General features: G+C 26.5%; 1 protein-coding gene and 2 pseudogenes across 1 annotated transcript; all 3 read left to right on the forward strand.

The window, feature by feature from the left end:
* Positions 1-14,549: 14,549 nt before the first annotated feature.
* Positions 14,550-16,716, forward strand: LOC149059216 (uncharacterized; annotated as a pseudogene).
* Positions 16,717-19,971: 3,255 nt separating this feature from the next.
* Positions 19,972-21,119, forward strand: LOC149059217 (uncharacterized; the record flags this gene model as incomplete). The annotated part of the gene is made up of 2 exons (XM_089223133.1): positions 19,972-20,688; positions 20,970-21,119. Coding segments are annotated over exons 1-2 (867 nt in total), but the record flags the coding sequence as incomplete, so codon positions are not given.
* On the forward strand, positions 21,120-22,770 carry LOC149059218 (uncharacterized; annotated as a pseudogene).
* The last annotated feature ends 1,559 nt before the right edge of the window (positions 22,771-24,329 follow it).

The following is a 24,329-nucleotide window of genomic DNA, read 5'->3' on the forward strand; positions in this document are numbered from 1 at the left end:
TTGTTTTTTGTATAAAATAATTTGCGTAGAACAAGGTCTTCGTTAGATTTATTTACTTCACAAGGTTTCATACCAATAGATCTATGTATATCATCAAAATTATATTCATCTATTAAAGATTGTAAAATGTTAAACCATTTTTTAGATTTTTGCATTTCAAATTTTATTCTCATTTTTTTGTTTAATGTTCTATTAAATCGCTCAATAATTGCAGATTTTTCTTCGTTTTGAGTATGATACATATGAATATTATATTTTTCCAAAGTTTGTTTAAAATGTTTATTTACAAACTCCAAGCCTTTATCAACATGTAGTAATTTTGGTGGTTGATGTTTTTGTGATTTAGATTGTTTTATTATTTTTTCAAATGTTTTTGAAACACTAATACCATCTTTATTTTTGAGTGGTAATGCCCATACAAATTTTGAAAAAGTATCTATAACAGTAATTATATAACAATAACCTTTATTTTCATTTGAATAATTTCTCATTATAACTAAATCAGCAGCCCATAGATCATCAATACCTTTAGTGATAATCCTTCTTTTAGGAAATCATAATCTGACTGGTTTATGAAGTTCTTTAGCTAATAAAAATTTGTCTGTATTATTTGAAATATTTTGATTTATAGATTTATTGTTGACGGGTTGTTCAATTTCAGATGATGTTGTAAATTTACTTTTATTTTTTTTACAATCCAAACATTTTGTTGAAATTCTCCATCGACCATTAACTGTTTGCATTTTAATAGGATTTAAATTTTTTGTTCTTTTTTTTACATTTAAGACAATGTATAGTTTGTAATAATTCATCGCTCATTTTATATTGCAAAAAATTTTTTGATTTTTCCAAAAATCTTTGGAAATAATTTTAGACTATCAGACTATGAGGGGGACTTAAAGAGAATTAAAATTAAAAATGTTTAAAGCAAAAATGAACTTTCTAACATAAATATTACCGGAGTTATACTTAAATCAAAAATATGAAGTGAGGGGTAAACTTTTAGTATGTAGTGTAGATAAGTATATAAATAATATCTGTGCTGTTCCGACTTGATAATATCAATTATTAAATGAATTATCAGACTTTAAAATATTTAATAATAATAACAAATATTTTCAATTGAAAAAAAAAATGCAAAAAATTTACAAAAGTAGTCCCTGCTGTACAGACATCCGAACCTAACATTTTTTTTTATTATTATTATTATTTTTTTTTTTTTTCAAACGTCTGTACAGCAGAGACTACTTCCACCATCATTGTAACACAACACAATGTGAAGTCGTTATTTGTAGACTCCAGGGACCAGTGAGGAGAACATTAGTAATGATATTACAACCCAATGCGTCTTCAATCCAACTATACTTAGCATATAGTTGAACAAGCCACATGTTGTAGCATTGTAATTATCACGACTAAATTCCCCCCAGCCAGTATCGAACCTACTATGAATGCATTCAAAGCCTAACGCCTTACCCATTGAGCCACACTACTCAAGTATGTGTAATTGTATAAAACACTCTATTTAAATAATATAATTGGTATTCAACAAATGATAACATCCTATAAATGTATACAATAAGTATTATTGTCACCCTATATATTAGATAACACTGCAATAACGGATGTTAAAAAAAAATAATCAGTCTAGCTACACAAACGATGATATATTATATATTATTATTATACGTAAATATTATTATACGTAATTATTCATCTTATACTTATACAGTTATACGTAATTATTCAACGTAGTTATGTTGTTTTTTCATTACCTACTAATTTGATCAAACAATCAAAAATTGAATTATCAAATAATTATTAATAATATATATTAATAAATAATAATAATTATTAAATAATTCAAAATAATTCAACTAATAGAACAACGTGAACGTGAACGTGAACGTGAACGTGAACGTGAACGTGAACGTGAACATAATTAATTGATTTACATAGTTATGTTGTTATGCTTAAATGTATGTTTTAATGTTTCGATGTTTAAAAATTTTTATTTTTATTATAATAAATAATAGAAATGGAAAATTTTAAAGCATCTTTAAATAAATGCGGCAACACTCAATATGATTTTGTAAAATTAGATACATTAGAACAAGGAAAAAAATATGAGGTGACTTCTTTCGAATATTTTGATACAGAGCATGGTAAAACAATAACTGTTGTATTAGATAATAAAATTAGAGTATTTTTACCAAATAGATATTTAGATAATGATGAAATGACAGATGAAAATATATCGTTATATAAAAATTCGAAAACAAAATTTAATCTTATTTATAAAGGAATGAAAAAATTAAACAAAGGAAAATCAATGCATTTGATTGATTTTGAATAAATTAGAAAAAAAAATATATAAACTTTTATAAATGGTATTTATAAAAGTAAAAAAAAATGGTTATATTCATTTACCACAACCAGAATTCAATGATAATAATAAATTCAAAATAGGTCTCGAATCAATGTATTTAAAAAGTTTAAATTTGATTAATATTGAATCAGATTGTAAAATAGAAATTGAACATAGAGAAATATATATAAAAAAAGGTATATATAGCATTTCATATTTCAATAAATTAATTGAACCGGTATTCTTATATTATAATAATAAAAAAATTCAAATTGAATCTCCTTGTTATTATAAATTAGATGAAAAATTTAAAAAAAATTTAGGATTTGAAAATACAGAATTTGATTTTTCATTAGTTGGTAATACTTTAATGTATTGTCCTACTTCCGAAGAAAAATATATAAATATAGATCAAGAATGTATAATTAGATTAGGTAGAAATGGTGAAATACCGAAGATTGAAATTCCAATAGGAATATACACAATAAATGAAATTGAAAATTTAATGAATTGTTATAATTTTCCTAAAATAAGTCTTGAATTAATTGATGATTTTTTAAATATTACAGCCTCAATCGGTCTAAGTTTTGATGAATATTTATCAAATTGTTTAGGTTTTGATTATATGGGATATTTAATCCCTATAAATAGGGTATGGCCTGATTCATGGAAACTAGGTCCTGATATTGAATATACAATAACAGGATCAAACAAACCAATTTTTTATACACAATGTTTTTTAAAAAATATAAACGGTGTTATATTTAGCCAAACAAAAAAATCTGATAAAATATATAAAACTAAAATTGAAGGTAACTATTCAATTGATCAATTGAATAGTATATTACCTTCAAATATCAAATTACTAAATGATAATAATTTTATTAAATTAACTTCAAAAAATACTTGTTTGATAGACGAAAATTTAAAATTAAGTTTAGGGATTGATAATAATTTTTTATATAAACATGTAGGAGATTCTGAAAAATTAGATAATAATATAAATAAACAATTATTAGAAGTACATTGCAACATAATTGAAAAGTCTGTTTCATCTATTGATGAAAAAGTTATCGAAGAGGAACTTTTGTTTGTTTTTTATTATGATTCAAATAATCCTTTTATAAGATGTAATCCAATAATGTACAGACAAGTAAATGTAAGAACAATTCAAATGATAAAAATATATATTCTTGATCAAAATGGTGATATTGTTAATTTTGGTGATGATTTTATTGTTTATCTTGATCTAATTGAAGAAAAACAAAATAAATATTAAAATTATTTTTCAATAGAAAGAAAGGGCTGGGTGTATTGGACCCACCCACCCCTCATTTCCTACTAAAAAAAAAACAAAATAAATATTAAAATTATTTTTCAATAGAAATATTTCTATTGAAAACACAAAAATTTATTCCAGAAAGAGGTGGAGTACTATTATTGTTGTCAGAAAGACATGAAAATAATTCTCTTAAAAGAAGTGTAAATCTATTATCTAATTTAATCAGTAAAAGATTCTTCAATTGTTCCTTTTTCAATATCAAATAAAAATTCATCATTTCTGATGAAAAATACATAACAAATTGTACTTTTAGGTAAATCTTCATTGAAATCCACATGTAAAATAATATTTTGTTTAGTTGCAGAAATATTTGTTGGTTGTCTAGTCATGTTTACAAGATAAATTGTTCTAAATGTTTTAAAATCGTTTGGATCATTATACATCAAAGGAAGTTCTTGATGAGTTTTATGAAAAGTTTTTTTATAATCCATCAAACTATCATAAGCTTCACAATATTTTTCATTCTTAAAATCTAGATCTTGAGTTTCTTCAGGATAACGTTTTCCATTTATTTCAAATCTAAAATTTTTCACATTACAATGATCAAATTCACAAGGATCATGTTCTTGAGTATTTAACTTGTTTGTTTGAAATACCACACCGGCAAACAAAGGACTATTAAGACTTCGATATTGAGTTGTTAAATCGATTTTTATAGTTTTTCCTGATATATTTCTTTCTTCGATACATTGCCATGATTTAAAATTAAAAATATATTTTTTTTCTTGAGAAATTGTTTTTAAATCATTTAACAATAAAACTTTATACATAGGATTGTATTCTAAAATTGGAATTTTAATTGTAAATTCATCAATAATAATTTTTCCATCTTCTGTACCTGTAACAACTTTTTTTATTAACGCATCATCATCTGTATTTCTCGTAAAACTTATTTCCATATCACCTTGGAAAACAGGATATATTTGGTCTTTAAACCATCCTAATCCGAATTGTGATAACTTACCCATTACATTAAAACGACCTCCACCTTTATATTTACTTGAAAATCCTGAGTTTATAATTGGTCCGTTTGGATCCACAGAAAAATCTAACACACCTTTAATTGTACTAGCAACTCCTGGATTTTCGATTTCATCCAAGACTTTACCATGTTTTTTAACTTCAATTCTAGTAAATAAAAATGCAGGAAAATTATCAATTAGTTGTATTTTTGAATCTTTAGGATAATCTTTTCCATCTTTTTGCAAATATCTACCATAAATATAAAACTTTGCATCTTTAATGCTCAGAAAATCATCCATATTATCTATTCTAAAAATTGTAGTTTTATTAGGTGTATTAAGTTGTGAATTATTCAAAGGTAAAAAAGTTTTATATTGAGATCTTTCAATATATTGATCGTATTTTTTAAAAATATTATACATTATTATTTATAATAGCAAATATATATATTTTTTTTTATATAAATGGATAAATTAATGGTAAAAAAATATATTGAAGATGATAGTAAAGAAAAATCTTTATTTGAAATACCTTCACGAGTTTTAGTGGTAGGAGCATCTGGCTGTGGTAAAACAACTTTGTTGTATAATATGATTATAAGTTATTGGATTCCATATAAAAATCTATATATTTTTACAAAAAATATTGATCAGCCAGTTTATAAAAAATTAAAAAAAATATTTGATGAAATATCTTCTATAAACATTCATTTTTCTGATGGTGATATAATATCTGTTGATGATTGTGAACCTAATAGTGTAGTGGTTATTGATGATTTTCTTTTAGAAGATCAAAAGTTGATAATGGAATATTTTATAAGATCGAGATCAAAGAATATTAGTGTTATTTATTTAACACAAAGTTATACTTCAGTAGATATAAAAACAATAAGAAATAATTTAACTGTTTTAATTGTTTTTAATCAATCAAATTATTATATTAAAAAAATATGGTCCGATTTTATTAGTAAAATTATACCATTAGACAAATTTAAAGACATTTTTAGAACTTATTGTAAAACATATGATAAAAAAAATAAAATAAAAACATATGGTTTCATAACAATAGACATAATAAAAAATGTTATCTATGACAATAAAGGTAATGATATTTTAAGTATTGATGAACGATAAAAATTTTTTTTTATTTAATAAATGGATATCAAACAAATTCAAAATGAATTTAAAAAAAAAATTTAAAAAAATTTAACATTTGAAGATCAAAACAATTCCAAGGTAGGAAATAACATAGAAAACGAAACAGACAAAATGAAACAATTAATTCATCTTAGACAAAATTTACAAAAAACTTTTAAAAAATCAGATTTAGAACAATCCGAAAAAAATTTAAATTTTATAAAAAAAGATGAAGATGAAGATGAAGGTGACAACAATAACGCGTCCCCTATTCTCGGGCACGTTGAATATACACCAAAAAATATCCAAAAAATAATTAATCTTAAAAAAAATTTACAAAATAACTATAGAAAAACAGTTTTAAACGATAAATATACATCAGAAGAAAAAGTAAAACATTATGAACCAATATTAAAAGCCTTATCAAATGTTGAATCATCTGTTAATGATGTTAAAGAGGTTGCTATTAAAACCGATAATGATATTCAAAAGATGATAATACCTACTCCTTATAAACCTCGTAATCCAGAATTATTACGATTAACAGAAGATCAATATAATATGAAAACACCTAAAAGTTCTCCACTAATAACAACAAATAAATCTCCTATGCCTAAAAATATAATAATATTAGGTGAAAATGCGCAAAAATATTTACCAACTTTACCAAATGAAGCTAAAGGTGTTAATCCATTTGGAATATATTATATAAGTAAAACTGATGAATTCATGATCGGAAAATACCCTATAATATTTGACTTTGATGATATAATTTTAAATGGAAAAAAACATATACTAACCCCAGGTATGTGGAGATTATTAACTCATACAGATGTTACAAAATCAGAATTTTATACAAAAGAAGATTTTGAAAATTATGAAAAAATATTAATTGAAACAGATTCAATATACCAAAATAATGATATTAACACAGGAAAACCTAAATCAAGTGGAAGTGCTAAATATAATGAAATGATTAAACCTATTTGGGAAAAAATTAAACTAACATCAACAAAAACTAAAGAAAGTAAACCAAAAACATCAAAAAAAGATAAATCACCAACACTGAAAGAATCACAAAGTTTACCCAAAGGAGAAGGTTTAATAAAATATACAAATAATCCTATTGAATTTATTTATATCGATAATATAATAAAAATAATTGACAGACTATATTTTATATTAGCAGAAGAAATAGCGGGAAATTATGGTTTTCATAATGAAAAACTTGGTATTGTTCATTTGTTTAAACGAAACATGGAAACACTGATTGATACTCCCAAAAAAGGTGTTGAATATTTACTACAATCTTTGTTAAATTTACCAAAAGAAACAACAAATAAGTTAGAATATAATATTAAACAATTAATTGACAGACTACATGTTATATCATCTGCAGAAAGATCGGGAAAAAACACTTATCATGATGAAAAACTTGAAATTCTTAATTTTTGTATTAAAAAAATAGAAAAGATAATTGATATTCCCGTTAAAGGTGTAGAATACTTAATGTCGTATATTTCACATTTACCAAAGGATATTATAAAAGGTTCAGGGTTTTTTAATGATTTTTTAAATTGTTCAAAATTACCTCCGATACATTGGCCTGGATATAATTATCTAGGACCATTTACAAATTTAGATGAAAATATTCCCCCGATTAACAAGTTAGACGAATATGCAAGAGAACATGATTATTTTTATAAAGATCATAAAGATACTAAAACAAGACATATCGCTGATAAAAATTTACAACAAAAAGCAATGGAAAGATTTTATGCTTCTGATAGTTCTTTGAATGAAAAAATTGCTGCTTTGACAACTGCAAATGTAATGAAAACAAAAAGATATTTAGGAATGAATTTAATATTTGAATAAAATTTAATATTTTGTATAATAAAATGCATTTTAAATTAACTGAAAACCATAAAAAAAAGTTGGCTGAAGCTCATAAAAAAAATTCTAATGCAACAATTCATATTGCTAGTGATAAAATATATAAAGGAGAAAATAAATATTATTTAGATCAAAATCAAATAGATAAATTAAAAAATGCCAAGAAAAAAAATTCTGGAGTAAGGTTGGAGATTACACCGAAGCAAATTAAAGGTGGATTTTTACCATTAATTTTACCTTTTCTAGAAGCTGCAGCAGTAGCTACTCCAGCTTTAATTGCATTGTATGATAGTTATAAAGATACTAAACATAAGAAAAAAATAGAAGAGGAAATAATTCGACACAATAAAGAAATGGAAAAAAATAAAGGTTCTGGATTGAAGACAAATAAAAAAAAAAAAAAGAAAAAATGATTAATTTCGATATATCAACATTTAGAAAAAACATTAAAAATTATCCAGGTTGTTATACAACTTTTTGGAGTAAAATAAAAAACATAAATATCGAACCGTTAAGTAATTTTGATATAATAAAATTTGGAAATAATATAAAAAATTTTAGAGGTTGTTTCATGATAAATGAATTACCTGAAAAACCTTGGTTAAATGAATGTGGGATATTTAATTTAAATAATTCTACTCAAAATGGTTCTCATTGGGTTGCATGGAAAAAAATAAAAAATTATAAAATATATTTTGATTCATTTTCGAGTACTCTTCCTCCTGAAATTTTAAATTATTTAGGTGATGATAATCTGTGGTATAACAATGACAAGTTTCAAAACTATGATGATCCACCTATATGTGGACATTTGTGTTTAGAATTTATTGAAAATTATAAAAAATTTATTTAAATATTTTTAATAGAAATATTTCTATTAAAAATGACGATTATTTAGTTATATTCTAAGCATTTTGGTTTTAGTGGGTGTACCTCCCATGCCAAGGACACATATTTTAATATTTCCTAAATCTTGAACAACACAAATATCATGAAGATATTTGTAAAAAAAAGTACCTGTTGTAATTAATAAATCATTAGCAATCTTACAAATTTCTAACCATGTTACGATGTTTGTTATTAAATTTTCTTTATTAAGTTTGTAAATTGATCTTATATCATAATCTCTTGCTAATGACTTAAGCTCAGAGATTTTTAAATCACGAATTGTACGACCTTTCCTAATTTTTGATATAAGATCAATTTTTTTAAGGGTACTATATCCCTTAAGTTTATTCTCTTTTGCTATTGACTTAAGCTCAGAGACTTTCATATTTTCTAATATTCTTATAGAATTTATGTTTGCCATTGTTTATTATAATTTTTATTTTTTTTTTTTTAAATAAGATATTCAATTTCTTTTGAAAGATTTTGCATTTGAGGATTTTATTTCATTTTGTGATCTTTTTATGAATAAATTTATTTTACTGATATTTTTATGATTAATTACAGTTTACTGATCTTTTTATGTTTAATTACAATTTACTGATCTTTTTTATGTTTAATTACAGTTTACTGATCTTTTTATGTTTTATTTCATTTTGTGTTCTATTTCTGATTAATTACAGTTTACTGATCTTTTTATGATTTATTACAGTTTACTGATCTTTTTATGTTTAATTACATTTTACTGATCTTTTTATGATTTATTTCATTTTGTGTTCTATTTCTGATAAAGCGAGCGTTTCTGATAAAGTTTACATTTTCTGATGAAAATCAATCTTGTGATCTTTTACTGATATTTTTAGGAAAAGTGTGCTCGAGTGCCCCACTTACTACTCACTCATAAAGTCATAACCAATATTCTATCCATGGGCTAAATTTAGAAATTGATCGACTCACGTTCACGCATACCACGGACTACTACACTGGACTGGAAACGAGACGTTTACCGCCGGGCCGCTTAGTGTCCGCAAGAGAGGTGTAGTAAGGGGAAATAGTACATGAGCTAATCTGGCGCCATCTATACTTCAATGATAAACCACTAACCAAATATTGAATTTATATTATATTATATTAAATATTGAATATATATTATATTATATTATGAAAATCACTGACTAACATATTATTACACATCGTATATTATGTTACATCCGAACATTTCGAATTCTAAAGATAAAGATAATTTATCAGTCATCACCATAAACAAATTATACTGACAAATTACCCTAATTTTTTAAAAATGTTGCCTTATTAATAATTAAGCTTTAAAATGCAGTAATTATTGGTGACAAATATTGTAAATATCGTTCAGAAAAATAAAAAAATATATTAAATGTATTCAATGACGTGTATGAAACTATTATTTTATAATATTAAAAATAAATAATAAATAATAATGCAGTTATTAATTAGTTATATATAAGTTATAGTTTAATACGTTTGTCGTGTCATTATTTATTTAATCTGTGGTCGTATCATCCTATATTATATATTCGTTTGAAAGTATAGTAAGCCTGTGGTAAACCAGGTAGCGCTAGATTAGTTCACGTACTTATTCCTCTCTCTACACCTCTCTCGCACGAGTGTCTCATCACAGCAAAATTTTTGGCTGCGTTATCACTTATCAATAAATTTTTACCAAATCAGCTGTTATCATAGAATGAATGATAAAAGTTAAAACCACAGAACAAACATAAAACCGTCAAATTTATTTTATTATTTATCATACATCATAATTAATATTAATATTTTATTAGTATTTATTGCTATTTGTTACTACTTACAAGACGTATAATTTATTGTTTACTAGAAATAAAATGATATATCATATAAATAATAATACCACAGTCAAATCCGAAAATCATAATTTATGTATAAGTACACCTATTAAGTATCAATATATTTTATTAGTATTGTTTAAATTGTATCATATGAATGATCAAATGCACAGTGAACATGAGCACTCTCACTATTAACATCTTCAAATCCAGATACTATTGCATTAGTTTCATTTATGGAAGGTTTTGAGATTTGAGTTTTATGACAGCTTTTTTTTTTAGTTGAGTAGAGCCGAATCTGATTATCAATTTTTTTTTGTAACATTGATATCTTCAACTGGCGTAAGTTTTATTTTTTCTCCTTCATTCATGAGTGTAATAACTTCACTTAATTTTTTTTCTATCTGTATTCTATTTTGATCACTTAAGAGGACGTTACACTAGTCATTTTCAGCGATAAAAACACGTCTACGGAAAACAAATAAAACGGCATCAAAAAATGATTTTAGAGTAAAAACACCTATAATACATTTTATAGAGAACAATATTTCGGAGAGAACCTCATCGGGTTTTTTCAAAATATTAAGTATTAAAAAAGTTAGAGTTATTTAAAAATGTAAAAAAAAAGATTTTTGTTCCTTTGATATTGAGTTGTGCATTTAGATTAATACAAAACCCCGATGAGATTCCCTCCGAAATATTGTTCTCTATAAAATTTATTATAGGTATTTTTACTCTAAAATCATTTTTTGATGCCGTTTCGTTTGTTTTGCGTAAACATGTTTAGGACGTTACATTTCATTTTTCATAGCTATCATGTGCTGCCACCTGCATGTTGTTATGACGGCGGCCGTAATTTTCTCCCACTACGCCAAAAAGTAAATTTCAACCACGACTGTCCGCCCGGTCATGGGTCGGTTATCAGCGACGACAAACGTTTCCAGGAATATATTATGCCCATTATAGACTTACATAGTAAATACTATAATATACCTACCTAAATAGTAATATAGATTATTGAACATTATAGAAATTGTAATAAACAAAATTATTATAACCGGGCAATCGGCATAGACGGTATTCCTACATATTCTATCACTGATTGACTAGATAATTCATTTGATTTGAATTCAATCATTTTTTATAAAATAGTTACTATGGGTAAGTATGGAAAATTTGTTCTAAATAATTCAAGTACCTATTCTTATAAAAAACTCCCTTATTTCCCTACGTGGCTACGTCATGCTATGAATTATAATAGTATACGTATTGCTAAAGTGCAAAAAACAATTCCTGAATCGATATTCAAATTAATTGAAACTGCAGTTATTATTATAATATAAGTAAGTATAACTATTATGACTATCCCAAAAAAATTGAGTTATATATTTATATATCTACACACTACTGTCCCTACTTCTTATTAATTAGTTATACGAATTAGGATAACGGAAGTCACAATATGAGATTGCTAATAGCTGTACTTCCAAAAATGTGTACAAAAATAAATAATCAAGTATAATTATTTAATTTTCGAATTATCAAAAATTAAACTCTATGAAAAATAACCATTCCTTCTTTATTGTTCAACGTGATTTCATCGGTGTTCAATTTAAATAAAAATATTTGTAGTGTATGTCAATACTATTTTTGTGTTCAATTCAACACAATATTTTTACAGTTATTAATTATTATTATACGATCGCTACATTTATTATAATGGCAAATAAAAAAAATATGCTTAAACGAAAACGTTCGTCTAAAAAAGTCATCACAAAGTCACTTGCGCTAAGACGATCTAAAAACACGAGGTAAGTGCTTTAAATTACATATTATATTCATTTTAAAATTTTAAAACATATTACTAATTTTAACTTAATTTAAAACTTAGTCCCCTATAGTCTAAAACAAAAAAATCGCTCTACTGTATAGTAGGGTGTCAAGTCTCGAATGATATATCTTGTTATAGAGAGGATCACTGTATACAAAAAATTGTTCTGAGCTAACGGCTAATATTTACCTTGAATACTCAATTTTCAATCCTTAGCTTATAAAATTAAAACTAGATACGTCTAACTACATTTTTAACTACAAAATACTACTAGTATATTATATTTTATTTTATTTGACTATCTAATAAATTTAGATTAATTGCTGATGAAAATAGAGAACTAGAAAATGATACATCGATATCCAGTTTGAATATTAGTGAAAATATTGGATTGGATATTAGGCTTGTTGAAAGTAATTCTCCGACTCAAGAAGCCGACATAAATATATTATCTCCGTAAGTTCCCTAAAATATGTGTTATGAAAATAATTCTTTTAAACACATTTTTGTCATTTTATATACATTTAATAATCTAAGAATAAATAAATAAAATAATAATAATAAATAATATTATAATATTCTTATAGAGAAAATATTTTGTCTAATGAAAATATGAGTATGAATATTTCACATGCAACATCAAATAATACAACTATTTCTAGTTTTACCGAGCTTAGTGAAATAAATATTTTAGATATAGAAAACCATAATATTGAAAAGTCGATGGAAAGTAAAATTTCGTAAGTTCATTATATAATTGTTTGTAAAATAATTATACATGAAAAAATATATTGTAGTTTTTAAATATATTATTTGCTTTATTTTAGTGTGTCTAATGATTCATTTGGAGGCAGGAGAATTGTGGATATAAATTATATATTTTCTCAAATACAAATTTTAAATTCTAAAATACATACCCCTGGTTTAGGATGTTCATTCATGAATGTTGAACTCGTAAATGAGATAAAAAAAGGGTTTGAGACAACGTGGGTTTTTAAATGTAGAATGTGTAATCTACTAACAACGATTGAATCGGAAAAAAAAGATTTGGATTACGTACCAATTAATAAAGCCGTAATAAATGGTACATATGCAATCGGCATAGGATTTACTCAACTGGCAGAGTTTACTGCGTGCTTAGATATACCATGCATGGCTACTAGTACTTATATTAAATATAGCGATGTGTTAAGTGAGGATATAGAAGCTTCTGCTTGGAATGTTATGAAGCAGGCTAGAATGGAAGAAAAAAGGTTGGCACTTGAAGCAAATGATGTTGATATTGATGGTTTGCCTATGTGCCCAGTAATTGCGGATGGACAATGGAGTAAGAGAAGTTATAAGACTAAGTACGACGCATTTTCAGGAGCAGTAAGTATAAATTATATTTTAACTTTTAAGTAAGTACCTATAGGCAGTGGTGTATTGGAGGGTATATGGGGGTATGCAATAAAATATAGCTTAAAGTGCGTATACCCAAAAATGTTTTTACCAATACACCACTGCCTATAGGGTCATCGTGGCGTTTGTAAATTTCATGACCAGACAAAAATAGAGCTGCTAATATACATACTATTATATTTTATAGGCAACAATTATAGGTTTTAGAACTAAGAAAATATTATTTGTTGGTATTCGCAACCGTTATTGCGTAATATGTGAAAGAGCAAAATCTATTCGAAAATCTCCAAATATTCATAAGTGTTTTTTGAATTGGAAAAAAGGAGCTACCAGTATTGAAGCCGATGCGGTTGCAGAGGGATTTCTAAACAGCATCGAAATGCATGGGTTGAAATTTAATAAAATAATCGGTGTGTACGAATTATGTTCTATATTGAAATGCATAATACATATAATATTATAAATCTATTACTGTTAATACTTATTATGCACAATAATCATTGAAAAAAATATATTTTATTCAACAGGGGATGGTGACAGCAGTGTCACCAAAAGATTGCACGAAGTAATGCCATACGGACCTAAATTTCTTATACAAAAAATCGAATGCAGAAACCCTTCGAAACTACTGTCAAAAACTTATGAACTTAACAAGAATTACTAAATATCCTTGCTTCATTAGAAAATTCATATCCAGAAATATTTTAAGATTTCGAACTGCTGTTACAAAAGCAATAAAACACAGAAAAATTACAAATGAAACGTTTAGTAAAAAAAGTGAAGGTTTGTATTATTTTTAAAAAGAATTTTCAAAAATAAAATTAATTGTCAAGTTTTCTATAAAAAAAAAACATTAAACATTTACAATAAATTATAAAATATATAATTTATGATTATTTTAAATCTACGGAAGGATATTCTAAACAGCCCATACCACATTTTCGGCCAACATGAAAACTGTGATTCGTATTTTTGTAAGGGACAAAAATCGGGAGAACTAAATTTAGTATTTGAAGTAACTAAATGTGGTTTAATGAATGACATTTATTCTGTTATTCAACGCGTAGCCGAAAATTCTACGATCTTAATTTTAGATGTAGACAATAATCACTGCGAACAATATAATAGTATAATAAATAAACACATAGCAGGAAAAAGAATAAATTTTAGTCAAAAACAATCGTATAATATCAGAGTACAAACAGCGGTAGTATCGTTCAACACAGGTGGTAATTTTATACGGGAGATACATAAAAAAATTACTAATAAAAGTCCAGGTTAGTATAAATAGTTAATATTGTAATAGAATAATATACACTAATATAAAGGGTGTGATCCAATTAAATGTCAATACTCATAATTTTGAAAAGTTTTATTTTTTTTGTGAATACATTTTCATATTTTATTAAGCATACTATTTTTTTAAGTTATAAATATGTGTGATATTGTTAAAAAATAGGTTCTGAAAAAAAATAAATAAAAAAATTATGGAGTAGGTGCATATAGGTCACAGCGATCGATGTGTTCAATTTGTATTTTTTATATTACATTTATTTTGACAAAAATTAAGAATAAATAATATATAATATTTTGAAAATAGTACTATATACTATGCAAACAAAATACATATTGATGAGTATTGAATTTTTGTAGGAATCATCGCAAAAAAATTTTTAAAATACACAACAGACAAAAGAAAAAGTTTGAGACACCGACGAGTACTTTTTAAATCATCTGAAAAATATAAAGCAAAAACAACTTCTAATAATGGGCCAGATGAATTTTATGGTTTAGCCCAGCCTTTGACTGATTTTTTGTCCGATGAAGAAATAAAAAAAAAGAAATTGGAGTTTATAAAATCACTTGATATTTCAACAACTGACAAAAAAAAATTGGAGTTTGACACAAGGAGTCAAGCTAACAATAATAAATAGTTTATTGAAAGAAGAAACCGACTAACGGCTTCTAATTTCGGTAAAGTATGCAAGATGCGGCCTAGCACATCTTGTAAGACTATGGTGCATAATATATTGTATGGTAATCCACAAACAAATGCCATGGATTATGGTAAGCTATCAGAAGAATCAGCATTAAAAAAGTTGGAAGAACAAATACAAAAACCTATTCAAAAGTGTGGACTATTTATTGATAAACGCATACCATACCTTGCAGCAACACCAGGTAAAAATATTTCCCTAATTAATTTAAATAGTGAATTGTATTTATTTAATTTATATTGGATATATATATTATATATATATTTATTTTTTATTTTTTTATAATTATAGATGTTGAAAATGATTTTACAGTCGAAATAAAATGTCCATTTTCTGTAAAAGACTATGATAGTTTAGAACAAGCTGTTCTCGAAAAAAAGGTAGTTAAAATAATTCTTTTATATAACTAATATTTAATAATATAAAGGTAACATATTAGGTATTTATTTTTAATTTTGCTATTTACAAAACTTAAAATAATATATTCGATTTAATTTAAGGTGTCTTATATGATGGTTAAAAACAATGAAATTGTTTTGAAAGAGGATAGTTGCTATTACTACCAAATACAAGGCCAAATGCATATAACAGAACGAAACGCATGCTACTTTTTTATTTTCACTACAAAATGGACCAAATTGGAAATAATAAAATATAGTGAAACATTTTGGAGAACAAAAATGGAACCATATTTAACATTGTAAGTAACAAGTATCAATAAAAAATAGATAACATATTTTATTCCTATCAAATATTGATTGAACGAATTTGTTCCACATATTATGATATAATATATTATAATATGTATGTGGTATGTCTACTCCCTACCCTCTATATTATATAACAATTGGATAGTAGTTAAAACTTAACATATAAACGTAATTTATGGTATAAAATAAAAATAATTACTGTTGTAGATTTTATGAAGAATGCTTGCTTTCGGAAATTGTTGATCCGCAATTTAGTAAACGATTACTAAAAAATGATATAATCGATCCCCCACGTATCAAGGACAACATAAAAAAAGCTATAGAAAAAAAACGGACAAGAAAAAACTAAAATATTAAATATGTATAATTTAAATATAAGTATATGAATTCTTAAAGGGCCTCTACACCAGCCCGTTTTTGATAGAAAATAGCACATTCTAAATTTAACCATACTCCAGAATGCGTCCTTCGACATAAGTTTTGAAAACGGATTTAGATTTTTCAGTACTTGGTTGATGCATCGGTCGGAATACATTTTGAATTTTTATTTTCAATAATATTTTTTAAATGATTTCAAATTTTGAAAAATTGCAACTTTTCAAATAAAAATAATTAAATAATTAAAAATATTTTTTAAATTGTATCACGAGCGATGCCTTGGAAATGTTATTAAGAATTTATAAGTTTTTTCAAAACTTAAATCGGAGTATTTATGGGAGCGTACTGTTAAAAGTAGAATCGTGTATTCAGTGTGAAATTTTCACTATTCATTTGTTTCGAACAATTTCTTTGACATGTGCCTGCGGGTGCGTAAAATTTCCCCGCGTAGCATTCTCAACCATCTCGTCATCGTCACCCGACGCGGCACAAGCGAAATGTAGATAAGGATATTATTATTAGATATTTTGTAATTTGTTGTACTTCGTACTTCGTATATTTACTGTGAACTGAGGGCTACGCTCAGGATAACAAAATATAATTCAATAAACCTATCGTTTATATTATTATCAATGATTTAGAAGTTTCAGTCATTAGACAATCGTCTGACGTAACCAACATTATTCTACTGTTTAGTGAAGTTTTGTCTTTATAAGTTAAAATGAATAGCAAGTACAAACCCAAGCATAGAAAGCCGTTATCCCACAGAAAAAAAAATAAAGGGAATGTAAAGGCATTTACTAAAACCACGTAAGTTGCTATATCACCATTCTAATAAAAAATTTTATATTTAGTCCAGTCATTTAATTATTTTTTGAGGAATTAAATCGGAAAGTTTTAAAACTTTTCCAAAAGTTTGATTATAGGCTCCTGATAACCAAAAACAACTTTTACTTAACTGTTTGAATTTGATTCAAAATAGAATATATGACAATATTTAAATAGAATATATCCTAGACTGACAAATCATCTCCGTTCATAATTAAATAAAAAAAAAAAATCCGGATGAGCCTCGCTCTGCTGTACAGTTGGGGTACAATGGATTTGTTAAATTTGAATTCAATGATAGGTATCATTGTATACGAAAAACGATTCTGAACGGAGATGATATGTTAGTCTAGAATATAATACATTGTTATTAATTGTAATAAGTATATTTTATTTTGAAACGAAAAATTTAGAAAAATCGAAAATTTTGACAATTTAATCTATAAATAAGTCAAAATACTTTGAAAACTTAATCATTCATAGAAAACGTCAATATAAACATTTGGTGAAAATTTCATGTGTTTACGTTATTTGGTTTTTGAGTTAGAGAGCAAATTCCAAAAACCGATATGATTTGTCAGTCTAGAATATATTATATATTATATTATGTTTTACATGTAATTTTATGTCAATATTAGCTGTTTTTTTAATTACCCTCGTATTTTTTACAATTATGGTAAGCCGAACTTATGGACAACCTTGTATTAAAATTTTAATTGTTAGCTTCTAATACAAAAATTTTTATTAATTTTTACCTACAACATACATAGCAAATATACATGATTTTGACGAATTTTGTCAATATTCGCACTTATAAACGCTTATAAAAAAAATTTGTACCTATGTATTTTTATAATTTTTGAATGGGAGTTAGAACAACTTATGTGGACCCTTCTATTAAATTTTCAAGTATTTTGTCCGTGATAAATTTTTTTTATCAACATTTATAAAAAAAATCGAATATTTCAAATGCCTATAAATTGATTAAAAATTAGTGAAATCTTTTGAAAATAAAATGATATAAAGAAAATGCCAATATAAACAACTGATAAAATTTTCAAGTTTCTACAACTTATACTTTTTGGAAAAAAAACAAATAGCAAAAATCGTTTGAGGCTAAACCGTTGTTTAACGTGTTTTTGTAAAAATTTAAATTTCAAACACTCATAAATTTTTTTTGTCTGAATCCGGTAGAGTTTTTTTTACAGATAATTGAAGAAAAACTAATGAAAAACCTTGTACCAAATTTTCAAAACTTAGTTATAAAAGAAAAAAATTTTACGATTTTTCAACCACAAAATTATTTGCAAATTTTTGTAATTTTTACATATTTCGTATAAATTGGAACTTTGAGCACTTTAAAAAAAAATTGTGACTTACGATTTTGGATTTTTTTTTTATCAGGTAAGGAACAATTTATAAGAAACCTTGTATTAAATTTTCAAGATTTTCTGGCCGGCCAAAAAAATTTTATCGTTATTTAAAAAAAAAATACTTAAAAAAATTGAAAATTTCAATTGTCTATAATTAGCTCAATAAAAGTCAAAATACTTTGAAAATTTAACGGTGTATAGAGAACGCTAATCTTAACATTTGGTGAAAATTTCAAGTATTTACATCGATTAGTTTTTGAGTTATAACAAAAAAAATTTCGATTTTGTCGAAAACTAGTTTTGCGTAAAATGTACCGTTTTTGCCTTAATTTTGAAGGGTTTTTCCCGACGCATTAAAAAAATATTGAAAATTTTTCACTTTTGACCCCCCAAAGTACCAACTAGAGTCACTTTCCTTTCAGAAAAGTTGCTACATAAGGCAATCGAAGAATTTTTACTGCCCCAAATCGTGTCGACAGACACAAAAAAAAATAAAAACACACATCATGGTAAAATCAATACATTCTTCACTCCGTTCAGAATCTAATATATATAATATTATTAAATATAAAAATTGTATTTTTTAAATCAAAAAGCTTGAAAATGTATAATATTAGGCTTTTAATATACTGTTAGAATTATTATTTTCAAAGAAAATTTAAAAAAACTGAAAAATCGCACATAAAATCTAAGATGGCGGACACTTCCGGACCTCGGAGGGATGGCTTTTTTTTTTGTTAATCAGGAACCTATAACCAAACTATTTGCGAAGTTTCAAAACTTTCCGATTTAATTCCTCAAAACACAAATTTTGGAGCTTATATGACTGGACCAATTATATAAACCCAGGATAATTTAATTTTGATGATATCGGGTATTTCTCTAGCAATGCATTTCAATCAACGACGTCATCAATATCTACGAATACCAACATCCACGGGAAATGTAACTACTTGTTAACCAATGACGATATTTCATTAGCTACCCCTCTGGATACTACCGGGTACCAAAATTCATTGTTGGATATGACCAATCATTTACAACCTAGTTGTTCATCACCAATAAATAAAGAAGTAAATGTGTCATCTTCGTTATTCAATACAGTTTTAAATATATCACCAATCAATAAATCAGAAATATTATCCACAAAAGACCAAATACAATACGAAGAATATCCAAATTTATGCATTTCAGATTCACCGGCGAAGAATAATACAGAAGAAATTGAAGTATGTGGTAGAAGAATTGTAAATATATTTAATTTATTCGAGGAAATTAAAAATATTGACAACCATGACCCATTTGACTGTAGTTTTAAAAATATGATTGTCATTGGTGAGAAACGAATTGGTTTTAAATCAATCTTCACTTTTAAGTGCAGTATGTGTCAAATTAAAAAGACTGTGGGTACTGAAAACAATGTATTTATGCCCATAAATACATCAGCAGTCATTGGAGTCTTGAACATTGGATGTGGTTATAGTCAGCTTCAAGAGGTTATGAGTGCAATGGAAGTACCAACTATTCATATAAAGACATACCAGGCTGAGCACGATCGTATATGTAAAGGGTACGAAGAAACCGCCTTAGAAACAATGAAAGAAGCAGCAAAAGTTGAAGCTGAACTAGCCATTGCAGAAGGAGAAGTCGATGTCGATGGAACACCTTTAGTGGCAGTCGTAGCTGATGGAAGCTGGTGTAAGAGGTCGTATAGGACTATGTACAATTCACCTTCTGGTATGGTAAGTAATAATTTTTACTAAACATAATAATATAATAGTAGAATAAGTATAGAGAATATCTTATAGTAAAATAAGAGCAGTATTCTATTTTTATTTATAATGTATTGTATAGTGCCATATACTAGTTTATAATACTGTATTATATTAGTATAAAGTAGAACAGATAATTTAACTACATTTAATAACCTACACAATGTAGGTACATAAGTATTATATTTCAACAAAAATTATCTAACATAGGTAGGGACTATATATTATGTTAAAATTTTTAATTTTTTTAGGCTGCACTTGTAGGATACAGAACAAGAAAGGTTTTGTTTATGGGTGTCAAGAATAAATACTGCGCAACATGTGCTAGAACAAAAACTGAGGATAAAGCTAAAAACCACCAATATTTTAAAAACTGGAAGTCTTCTTATGGGTCATCAGCAATGGAGGCTGCGGTAGTTGTTGAGGGGTTTAAAGAAAGTGAACGCATGTATGGAATAAGGTACCATAAATTAATTGGTGATGGAGACAGCAGCGTTTATAAGCAAATTTTGGACGCACGTCCCTACAAAAATCTTACAATCGAAAAAATTGAGTGTAAAAATCATTTGCTTCGGAATTTTTCTAAGAAATTAAAAGAAATTATTACCAAAAAAGAAGCTGGTAAATTGGTCCATAGAAAGTTACTACAAAAAAATATTTTAAGGTTAAGGAGAGGAATCGTTTCGGCAATCAAGTATAGAAGACAAAATAAAAATACAGAAAATGATCTACGAAATGACATTTTAAATTCTATAGATCACGTTTTTGGTCAACATGATAAATGTGCATCTTATTTTTGTGATTATAAAGATAAAGATAATGATGTTAATTATCTTGAAAAAATTAAATCAACTGATTCAAATTTTTATTCAAATATAATGCAACCTGTACGGTATTTAGCAAGAAATAGCCGTAGTTTGTTGCAAAATGTGGATAGCAACGTCGTCGAATCCCTGAATGGAATTATAGCAAAATTAATTGGTGGCAAAAGGATTAATTTTGCTATGTCGAGGTCATACCAAGGGCGTGTGGCTGCTGCAACAGTGATGAAGAATACAAAACGGCCACTGTATAAATTACATAAAACTTTATTGCAGCATAGTCCTGGGAAAAAATGGCCATCGTCGAAGTTTGAAATACAACGCCAGAAAAAACAAATACGTCAAAACGAACTTAGAAGCAAAACCTACAGAACTAAATTGAAGTTCAAAAGCGACTACGTTGATCCGTTGTACGGTGAAAAGTCACAAAAACCGGATATGACCATCGAGCAATTTGATGATGAAAAAAAAAATATTTTTCATTTATTAAAAGAAATGGCAGCTAACCGCGATGTCATTGAAAAAGAAACAGTGGAACAATCAGCATCAAGTAAATGGTTGGAATATAGAAGGCATCTTGTTACGGCTTCAAATTTTGGACGCATAATTTGTTTACGAGCTGATACAGGATGTGAAAGTGTTGTAAAAAGTATGTTGTACTCACCAAACGTCGATTGTAAAGCAATGGAATATGGGCGGGAACATGAACAAGAGGCCAAGTTACAATTGGAAACAGCGTTGGGTGTAAGTATTAGTGAATGTGGTTTATTTATAGACACCAAAAATCTTAGGAGCAACACCTGATGGACTAATAGGTAATGGCACATTGGTTGAAATTAAATGCCCCATATCTGCTGCAAATATAACGTTAGAGGAAGGGATACGCCAAAGAAAAATTACTCTATGGAAAATAAATAAAGATAAAGATATTATTGGAATAAATACTCATCATAAATATTATTACCAAATCCAAGGACAGTTGCATGTGACAGGCCGAACATTTGGAATAATAGCGTATTGGACAAAAAAAGGCATAAAATATGAAACTATTGAAAAAGATGACCAATTTTGGGAAAATAATATGTTTCCGAAGTTGCAAAATTTTTTCTTGAACTGTCTTTTACCGGAACTAGTTGATCCGAGACATTCCAGAAGCATGCCGATTAGGAATCCTACTTATATTTTGGAAGCGAAACAGAAGAAAGAAAAAAAAAGGTCGAAATTGGTATAAATATTTAGATTTTTTTCTGTTCTACTTTTTATATAGTCTATTTGCAATATTGATGTCAATGTATTTATTCAAATATTATATTATAAATATGGTGTTTGGTTGTTTATATTTGAACTAATGTCAATTAATTGCAATAAATCATAAATCATAATAATAATATGTCTTATTCATATAATTTATTTTATTCGTCATAAATCATAACCACGGTTATCTACCGTGATAACCGTGATCATAACCAATCAAAAATGTTATAATTACAATTGAACAAGTTTTCTTGTATGAAAAATATAACAATATAACTGTTATGAAGAGATAGTTGGTGTTTTCAATTTTCAATTACAAATATAATAAAATAATACATTTATTAAACTGTTATAATATTAGTTAAAAATATGTAAATGTTAATATCGTTTTGAGTGTCAACTGTCAAGTCATATAATGATTATCCAACCCAGTTCACACCAAAACTAGGTATCAAGCTATTATAATATTATTACGGTACAGTCTGTAGGTAATGTATAATAAATAATAATGCTAGACAATTCCCATTATTTAGAATCGGTAATATATTATTACAACGTAATATTTTATTATCTTATCTTGTTTTCGCGGTCGTGCCGTCACGTCGTACGGTGGTCGGGGAACCATCTAAATTTACTTACTAACACCATTGATTATACATATTATAGATAGCTCACTGAGCGGTTTTTCGGTGGCTTACTATTTGGACAGCACCGTTATACAGCGCTGCGTATGTGTTTTTAATTATGGACATAACCGTTGAAATCGCTAGTAGTCATTGCTACGGCCGCAGCTACCACACTGTTAATTATTGCTGTAATATGCGAATTACGAATATGCCCACTGCCCAGCGTTTCTGACTGTTGCCCGACTATACTTTTGTTAAATTGAACTGAGTGTCTGAGTATATTGCATAGGCGTCACATTGTAGGGAACTTCTACATTGTTTTATGCCTTTATGGCGCAAGGGTACAATTTTGCTACCACAAAATAAATAATGCCATTGATTATATGATACTGATACAATTTTTTTTTAATAAACAGAAGGCAATTTTTTGTCAGTTATTTATTTTTGCTACCCCAGAGTTTTGTCAAATTTTGACACCCGTGATATATTGAATTACAATTCAACGATATAATAATACATCTAAAGTAAATTATTCTGTTAGAAAATGAATAATAAAAATAAACTAAATATCAAACATTCAAACACTAATAGAAACTTATATTAAGGATATCGCAGTGCACCAATTATTGTTTACAATCTGAACGAGGTGCAACATTGTAACACGCTACACGCCTATTTCTGGAAAAATAATTATTTTTAAACATTTTAAGACTGATATATTTAAATGTATAGTGTTGTCCTATGATATTTGGAATTTTGTTTATTAGTTTTTACATTCAATATTCATTACACCGTTGGCTGCGTTGAATTGAACATGTCAACTCGTTCCTTTTGCTTTTAACTTGTTATCAATAAATTTCAATTTTATTAAATTAAATAATTAACTTTCACAGTATTACATTATTACAAT

This window comes from Diuraphis noxia, unplaced genomic scaffold (assembly GCF_037042655.1).
Source record: "Diuraphis noxia isolate RWA-SAM2 unplaced genomic scaffold, SU_Dnox_SAM2 contig0001, whole genome shotgun sequence".
Classification (NCBI taxonomy): domain Eukaryota; kingdom Metazoa; phylum Arthropoda; class Insecta; order Hemiptera; family Aphididae; genus Diuraphis; species Diuraphis noxia.